This window comes from Aotus nancymaae, unplaced genomic scaffold, assembly GCF_030222135.1.
Source record: "Aotus nancymaae isolate 86718 unplaced genomic scaffold, 86718_ANA_hifiasm-v0.15.2.pri h1tg000019l, whole genome shotgun sequence".
Taxonomy (NCBI): domain Eukaryota; kingdom Metazoa; phylum Chordata; class Mammalia; order Primates; family Aotidae; genus Aotus; species Aotus nancymaae.
In genome coordinates, this window is record NW_026988431.1 from 51,541,988 (window position 1) to 51,551,671 (window position 9,684).

At 40.5% G+C, this 9,684-nt stretch overlaps 1 protein-coding gene across 1 annotated transcript; it reads left to right on the forward strand.

Moving 5' to 3' along the window:
• Positions 1-4,874: 4,874 nt before the first annotated feature.
• LOC105713567 (coordinator of PRMT5 and differentiation stimulator-like) lies at positions 4,875-5,694 on the forward strand. The gene has a single exon (XM_012447324.2). The coding sequence runs from the start codon at positions 4,875-4,877 to the stop codon at positions 5,427-5,429; it is 555 nt and encodes a 184-aa protein (XP_012302747.2). The 3' UTR covers positions 5,430-5,694.
• Positions 5,695-9,684: the final 3,990 nt, after the last annotated feature.

Sequence of the window (9,684 nt, forward strand, 5' to 3'; positions counted from 1 at the left end):
TTGGTCAGGCACGTCTGCCCTCTGGTTCCTGATGTGCAGGGAGCATAGTTGCCTGTGCTGCACAGAAGAGCTTGTGCAGGGAGTGGGGAGTAGCAGCAGCAGTAAGCCCATCCAACTCCATGCACTTGGTAAGGCAGATCTCTCACTCACAGTGTTCTACCAGCAGGAGCTAGCTAAGTTCCAAGTAGTCTTCACTCAAAACTCAAGTGCCCCAGGTCATAAGGCTTCCAGGGGAGACAGTAACTGAGGCTTTCAGTCCACATCTACACCCCTCCCAGTCTGTCTGCAAACCTGGGGCACCCAGCTCCTGCACTCATGGCTGTAGCACACTTCTCACTTGCTCCTGGTTCTGACCAAGGGAGTTTGTCCCCACTTGAGATTATATTGTGAATAGGTTTAATTAAATTAATTTATTTTATTGTATTTTAAGTAAGGGTACATGTGCAGAACATGCAGGTTTGTTACTTAGGTATACACATGCCTTGGTGGTTTGCTGCAGCCATCTCCCCATCATCTACATTAGGTATTTCTCCTGTTATCCCTCCCCAATCCCCTCACCCTCTTCCATCCCTCCTCTAGGCCCCCCACTTCCTGACAGGCCCCAGTGTGTGATGTTCCCCTCCCTGTGTCCTTTTTTATGGCTGCATAGTATTCCATGGTGTATATGTGCCACGTTTTCCTTATCCAGTCTATCATTGATGGGGATCTGGGTTGGTTCCAAGTCTTTGCTATTGTAACAGTGCCATGATAAACATGTGTGTGCATGTGTCTTTATAATAGAATATTTTATAATCCTTTGGGTATATACCCAGTAATGGGATTGCTGGGTCAAGTAGTATTTCTATTTCTAGATCCTTGAGGAACAGCCACACTGTCTTCCACAATGGTTGAACTAATTTACACTCCCACCAACAGTGTAAAAGTGTTCCTATTTCTCCACATCCTCTCCAGCATCTGTTGTCTCCAGATTTTTTAATGATCGCCATTCTAACTGGCATGAGATGGCATCTCAATGTAGTTTTGATTTGCATTTCTCTAATGACCAGTGATGATGAGCATTTTTTCATATGTTTGTTGGCTGCATAAATGTCTTCTTTTGAGAAGTGTCTGTTCATATTCTTTGCCCACTTTTTGATGGGGCTGTTTGTTTTTTTCTTGTAAAGTTGTTTAAGTTCTTTGTAGATTCTGGTTTTATTCCTTTGTCAGATGGGTATGTTGCAAAATTTTTTTCCCATTCTGTTGGTTGCCAGTTCACTTTAATGATTGTTTCTTTTTCTATGCAGAAGCTCTTAAGTTTAATTAGATCCCATTTGTCTATTTTGGCTTTTGTTGCTATTGCTTTTGATGTTTTAGTCATGAAGTCCTTGCCCATGCCTATTTCCTGAATGGTATGGCCTAGGTTTTCTTTTAGGATTGTTATGGTTTTAGGTCTTATGTTTAAATCTTTAATCCATCTGGAGTTAATTTTTGTATGAGGTGTAAGGAAGGGGTCCAGTTTCAGCTTTCTGCATATGGCTAGCCAGTTTTCCCAACACCATTTATTAAATAGGGAATCTTTTCCCCATTGCTTGTTTTTGTCAGGTTTGCCAAAAATCAGATGGTTGTAGATGTGTGGCATTCACAGATCTTGGTTCTTTGAAATTAGATGTGTGTTCTTGAGGAAGAGAAGGGAAAAGCAGCTGTTAGTGATCTTGCAAGCAACTTTTCACACAGGAGTTAGAAAGTTCTGTGTGATGTGGAAGTGAAGGTATCAAATAAAAAATGGGTGAATTGTGGCTTGTCTTCATCTTAAGAAACAATGTGTTGGGTTGGTCTCTTTACTCACAATTGTATGGGAGTTGTTTTGTGATGACTGATCAAGTATTTTTGTTGTTATTGCAATTCATTGGGAATTGTAGCAGTCAGCTTTTACTAGGTATTGCTGTAATAACAAAGAACTCTAAAATCTTAATGGCTCACAACAGCAAAGGTTTCTTTCTCATTTACAATATATTACCTGTGAGTCAGTCTTGGCTCTCTTCCACGTTTCTTCTTTATGCAGGGATCCAGGCTGATGGAAGAGTCCCTATCTGGGACATATTTATAGCCGAGGGAGAAAAGAGGGATAAAGGAAACATGAATGGCTTTTAAAGCTTTTGTTTAGAAGTAATGTGCTTCAATTCCACTCATGTCATTGGCCAGAGCAAGTCACATCGTCAAACCTGACATCAATGGGGCAGTGTAATCTTCTCACACAGAGGCAGAGCACAGGATTGAGAATGTTAATATAATCTTCAACGGGACCTTTTTAATGAAGACCCATGGTACAGCTGCTGAAAAATGTTGGCACCTATAATGCAAAAAAATTAAAGAAAAAAAAACTAATGTCTTCAATTATGATGTATTGGCTTTATACATAAACCATATAATGCAGGACAAAGACCATGAAATGGAGAATTTGGAGTCTTTGTATGCCAAAATAGTTCACTGTGTGAGCTGGAGCAAGACATTTATTATAGCTAGGCTCTCTTTTCTGCAAAACAAGTAGCTTAAATGAGATGATCTCCAAGTTCCCTACAAATCGAAGATGTCTATGTTCCTCTGATTCTAAGTGCTTGCTGGCTGGTGACTCCGAGTGACAGTAGTGACAAGGTTGAGGGCCCAATTTGCAGAGGCTCTTAGGGCAGTTAGAAAGTCTGTAGGCAGGCAGTGAGATCTAAGACCTTTACCCTTAGTTGACATTGGATGGGATGGATCCTGTACGTTAATTTCTTCCCACTGAAACCTTGCCACTTGCTCACGTGGGACTGCTCTTCGGTTTAGAAGGATTTTTCATTCTCAGTTCTCTTAGCCAAAGGGCAAGTTCTGACAAGGTAGTTGTTTGAGTATTGTCAATGAGTGATAATTTTAAAAAGCAGCAGTAAGATGTCAATGAAAACTCTGACTCCAGTCTGGCCCTAAGTTGTTCGTTTTTGAAAAGAATTTTTTTTTTTTTAAATTAGACTTAGAAAATCTCATCCATCTGCAGCTAATTCTGTATAACTCTTGATGCTAAATGAGCCTCAGGGGTTTGGGAAACTTGTTCAGTGAGATGCTAACCTGAACCTGTCAAGATTTTCTTTTCTCAGTACATCTATTCTCATTTTCCCTTGCTATTTAGGTCCACTTGACATATATCTTAAATTAGAAACACTCAGCTATTTCAACCAGATTTTCAGCTTACATCAGACCCTGCAGAGCTTCAGCCGCTAAATAAAAAACTGGACCAACTTCTGGTAGACTTTGACATGCCCATTCTTCATCTCAACTTAAATGATTTCATATGCAACAATGTACTGTATAACGATGTTTCAATTAATGACAGACTGCATATGTGCCAGTGGTGCCATAAGATTGCAATGGAGCTGAAAAATCACTGTTTCCTAGCGATGTCTTGATGATCCTGATCCTGTGTAGGCCTTGGCTAATGTATGTGTTTTTGCTGTAGTTTTTAACAAAAATGTTTAAAAAATTAAAACAAAAACAAACAACAACTAAAACAACAAAAACAATGATGGCTCGTGCCTCTAATCCTAGCACTTTGGGAAGCTGAAGTGGGTGGATCTCTAGAGTACAGGAGTTCAAGCCCAGCCTGGGCAACATAGCAAAACCCCATCTCTACAAAAAATACAAAACTTAGCCAGGTATGGTGGTGTGTGCTTGTAGTCCCAGCTACTCGGGAGGCTGAGGTGTGAGGATTGAGCCTGGGACCTGGAGGTTGCAGTGAGCTGAGATCATGCCACTGTGCTCCAGCCTGGACCACAGAGCAAGACTGTCTCAAAACAAGACAAAACAAAAACAAAAAGAAGAGACACTTATAAAATGAAGATACAAAGGAAGAAAATGGTTAGTACAGCTGAACAGTGCTGTTTGTGTTTTAAGCTGTGTTATGAAAGCCATAACATTTAAAACATTTAAAACTTAAAGCTAAGGTTAATTTATCATTACAGAAAATAATTAAAGATAAATATAGTGTAGCCTAAGTATACGGTGTTTATAAAGTCTACAGTAGTGTATAGTTATGTCCAGGATTTTTATGTTCACTCACCACTCACTGACCCACCAGAGCAACTTCCAGTCCTGCAAGCTCCAGTCATAGTAAGAGCTCTAAACAGATGTGCCATATTTTATCTTTTATACTGCATTTTTACTGGACCTTTTTAATGTTTAGATATGGTTAGACTTACGAACTTACTCCTGCATTACAATTGCCTACAGTATTCTGTACAGTAACATGCTGCACAGGTTTTTAGCTCAGGAGTGATAGGATATTCCGTGTAGCCTAGATGTGGAGTGGAGTAAGCTACATGGAATACCATCTGAGTTTGTGTAAATACAGTCTGTGGTGTTTGCACAATGACACAGTCGCTTAATGATGTGTTTCTTAGAACGGATTTCTGTCATTAAGTGACATATGTCTGTATTCTCAAATATGTGTCCTGAAAATGCTGCTATTCTCTGTGACATGAAAATATCGTTGCCATTGTTATCAATATTAGCAATTAGAATATTAATTTAATGTAAAAGACTACTTTCCTCCAGTGTGTTAAAACATTTTACATAAATATTATCCCCTGGGGAAGCTCTCACACTTGTGCATCAGGAGATAGATAAACACAGGGTATTTATTGCAGTATTGTTTGTAATCAGAGAAAAGTGGGGGATACCTTAATATTCACCAATAGGAGAGTTGATAAATATATTGTGCTGTAACCATACAATATTGATACAGCATTTAAATGAAATGAAATAGGCCTTCTCGGCCGGGACCCCCCAGGCTGATTGGCCCCTCTAAGGTGAATCCTCCGGGCGGCAGCCGGGCCGGTGCGTCGCCTGGTCCCCGTGGGCAGCCGGGCATGGACCCTCAGGCCGCCGGGGCCCAGGCGCAGGAGGCCGCGGAGCCGTCTCGGGGCTCCGCGCTGCAGAGCGCGCGGGAGGCGCCCCCCAGCCCGGAGGCTGGCTTTGCTACAGCTGACCACTCCAGTCAGGAGAGAGAGACTGAGGCGGCTATGGATCGACTAGCCCGCGGAGCACAGAGCGTCCCTAATGACAGTCCTGCCCAGGGTGAGGGCACCCGTTCTGAAGAGGAAGGCCTTGCTGTGAATGAGGAGGACTCTGATGGAGAACTGAATACCTGGGAGCTGTCAGGACGGATAAACTGTCCACCCAAGGAACAGCCTGGTGGTCTTTTTCATGAGGACTGGGACTTGGAGTTGAAAGCAGATCAAGGGAATCCATATGATGCTGATGACATCCAGGAGAGCATTTCTCAAGAGCTCAAACCTTGGGTGTGCTGTGCCCCACAAGGAGACATGATCTATGACCCCAGCTGGCACCATCCGCCTCCATTGATACCCCATTATTCCAAGATGGTCTTTGAAACAGGACAGTTTGACGATGCCGAAGATTGAGTGTGGAGCTTTCTGCCTTGTAGATGGAGGGGCCTCCATCTCTTTTCCTGTCTTGGAGGTGAAAAGCTGTATCTGAGAAAATGTTCACGGTGATCCCTAGTCTGGGGTACACAGACCAGTGTTCAATAAGGCCCCATTGTTCTCCTCACTCTATTGTTGTTCTTAATGGGCTCCTCCCTGGAATGTGTGTGTGTTTGTGTCAGAGGAGTTGTGTTCTTTGTAAATAAATGTTAAAAACAAACAAACAAAAATAAATGAAATGAAATAGTACTACATATATTAATATGAATATATCTCCAAAACATGTTGAGTGAAAAAAGCAAGTTGCAGAATTATACATACAGTATAAGACCAATTACATACAACATAAAAACATAGAGACTACATGTTAACGTATAGATACACACATTTACAATAAAAGTAAAATTACAATATGTGAGAAGGATACACAAGAATTTTGATATAATGGTTACCCCTAGGGAAGGAGGGAAAAAAGTGCATGGGTAATCAATTGATGTCTGTAATGTTTTATTTCTCAAAAAAGAAGAGAAAGAAAAAATAAATATTATAAATGTGAATCTTGGCTAAATCTTGATGGTGGGCGTGAGGGTATTTGTTACTGTTGTTTCGTGATTTTTGGCATATGGGAAATCTTTAATAATAAAACAGTCAGTTTCTCTTCTCCATTACCCCACTTTTTCTCATAACCTCAGAGAGATATGGTAGTATTGCACATGAAAAACAATCTATCAGACTGGTTATACTTCATGTGGTTTGAGAAGGTGACCTCTTCTTTCTTTCTAATTTAAAAACATCACCTCAAACTCAGATTTGAGTAGGTTTCAAAAAAGAGCTGGAATCTAAGGGTGTTTCATTTATAATGATTTTTTTTTTTTCCAGAATTCCTGAGTCCCCTTCCTTGCTCCAGCCACCTCCATTCTTAAACCCTCTGTGGGCTTCCCATTGTTCTCAGAAAAAAAAACCCAGGCTGCTCTGAGGCCTGCAGCCCTGAAGCATCCAGCCCCAGCTCCTCCCCTGCCTGTTGGACTTTCCTATCCTACCACATTCCCTATTCTTTCCATGGAGGCAAGAGGAGTTAGGGTCTTCACAGATTGGTGGCCTCTGCCAGGCTTGCTGTCACCCCTAGTCCCTCTTCATCTCTAAGCTCTAGGTGACTCTTCCAGGACACGTGTGTTGGTCTCATTCTCCACTGGCTCCCAGTGTTAGGCATGGTTCCTAGGACATATGATCAATATATATGTGTTAACTCTCACTAACTAACCTGAAATTCGAATTATAGATATTAAATGGAACCAGATGATACTTTAACACCCACCATCCCTTTTATGAATAGTGATATGTTTATTTACCCTTGCTCTATTTTTCTATACATGACCATGATACATATAAAGTTAACTGCCTTATCTGATTCATAGAAATTTCTACAAGTGTCTTTGGACATATCTACATTTAATATTACTTCATATTAGTGATTCGTAATGTAAATAGCCTATTGCCTTATGAATTAAGTAATATTAGTTATTTTTAAGTAAGTTATCTGTAAAATAGATGATCTGTTCTCCAGGTCAGGAGCATGCATTGATAACAGAAATGCCCAAGAATTTTCATTGAGTTTAAGATCAGTATTGGCAAGCACTGCATGGGAAGGAAATCACAGCAACATATCCTGATAAAGTAGAAGCCTGTCTAAAGCAGGCTTAAATTAAACCAAAGAGTTTGAAATTAAGTATAATTTTTTGATAGTTTCATTGTATCAGACAGCTTCTTGGAATGGATTCATAGGTTGGCATTGGAATCAGAATCTTCCGGCAGGGTATGGTGGCTCATGCCTGTAATCCCAACATTTTGGGAGGCTGAGGTGGGAGGATCACCTGAGGTCAGAAGTTTGAGACTGGCCTGGCCAACATGGTGAAACCCTGTCTCTACTAAAAACACAAAAATTAGCTGGGTGTGGTGGTGCATACCTATAGTCCCAGCTACTCAGGAGGCTGAGGCATGAGAATCACTTGAACCTGGGAGGTATAGGTTGCAGTGAGCTGAGATTGCACCACCACGCTCTATCCTGGGTTTAGGAGTGAGGCTCTGTCTCAAAAGAAAAAAAAAAAAGAATCAGAATCTTCTGAGCTAAATGATGCAAGTGAAAATTTACATAGTGTCTCTTTTACTTTTGTAGAAGAGGTTAAAAGTCTGCACCTCTTAATAAGGTATACCTAATAACATGTTAATAACTCACATATTGTCCGCTTTGGGCTACAGACCTTAGACGAAAGGGCCTTCATAAATGATACATGTCTGACAAATAGGTGATACATTTTTCAAATCACATAAGCTCTTCAGAATCAAGTCTGCTTTGTGGAGATAATTAAAGAAAATCAATGTGTGTTGATTGATAGATATTTGACTTGAAAACACATTCTCCCCCCAACTCAGACAACAGGGCGCCTGAGCTTCAAGACCAGTGTTCTCTTAAGACAGAGTGAGGGATGGGAGTGGAAGGCTTGAGTGTTCTGGGTGTAGGACTTAGGACTCCAGACACCAGATTCTCCCTGCAGTACTGGTCCTGACCCTAACTCCCCACTGAGCTGAAGACAATTGAGTTGAACTCCTGATCTCTCTTTCCCTGAGTCAAGGAGTATGATTCTTTTTGTCTCACTGGAACCATGGGAAGCTTACTTCATCAATGTTGGTAAAGTGCTAGGAAGGTGAGAAGCGCTGTGCCCATTCTAAGCAACATTATTGATTCAATTTTTCCTTGTGGTTAATATAAAATTCTCCACATATCAGATAATGGCTCAGCATTGCATAAACAGCCAAGAGTCACTGGCAGGAGAGAGGTGGCCTGTGTTTTCTCTTAGGAATATTGATGTCTGTAAAATGCCTTCAGTTTCTCTAAAAAAAATTATTACATGATTTAAACTGATTATGTTATTATTGTATTTTTGTTTGCTTGTCCGAGTCTTTTTAAAATTTGTATTGTTTTGTTTTTCAGTAATGATCTGAAATAATGTTGAGCCCAGTAAATCTTTTATGTGAAGGAAGGCCCAGACTGGTAAAAATTTTGCTTATCTATTTTGGGCTACCCTGTCCACTAAACAATAGGGACACACACACACACACACACACACACACACACACACAGAGAAAACAGAAAACTCTGTGTGTGTGTATTTAGTATATGTATATAGTGTGTGTATATACATATATAATGCTAATGTGCATTACCCATAATTCATAATCTTGTTCATTATATCACAGGATATGTGTTACATGTATATATATATGTGCACATATATACACATGTATAAAAACATATAATGTTAATATGCTTACCTACATATTTATCATTATTCTACTGAAATAACATAACTAACTCTTTTTTTTTTTTTTTTTTTTTTTTTTTTGAGACGGAGTCTCGCTCTTGTTACCCAGGCTGGAGTGCAATGGCGCAATCTCGGCTCACCACAACCTCCGCCTCCTGGGTTCAGGCAATTCTCCTGCCTCAGCCTCCCGAGTAGCTGGGATTACAGGCACGCGCCACCGTGCCCAGCTAATTTTTTTGTATTAGTAGAGACGGGGTTTCACAATGTTGACCAGGATGGTCTCGATCTCTCGACCTCGTGATCCACCCGCCTCGGCCTCCCAACTAACTCTTAATTATAGCATTTAGCTAATTCACCATTCTTAGATTTTAGGAATTGTCTTCCTGAAATTGCTTTAAACAGGAATTTTATAAGCATATATAGAACCTAGACCAGTTACTTTATTGCTATACTTTAAAGAAACTTGAGTTGGAATAATACAGCTTGGTCATCTACATTGTAGTTCATCAGACTTGGTTCTGCATCACTTCTTTATGTTTCCAAATTCTAAACACATCCTCAGGAAATGGAAGATTCAACACCACTGGTTATTGTGAAAATGGATGTTCAGTGGACTGTCACAATGAAGGTGAAAATTCCCTTTAAGTATGTAAGGGTCTAGTTTGTTAAAATGAACAAACAAACCTGTTTCTAATAGTATTATGGTGATGACTTTCTAAAAGTTTTTATCTTCCCTTGGTACATATTGGAAAAATAAGTCAGTTTGATTATCCCTCGGTTTCCGTGTTTCTTCTAGACGGGATTGCTATGCCAACACGCCCCACGTGTGGAACTGTGTCTCAGTTCCCGCTCTCAGCTCTACTCAGGTGTCCTCCTTGCACCTTCCTGCCTCCAGTCCCTTGAGCCAGTGGCAC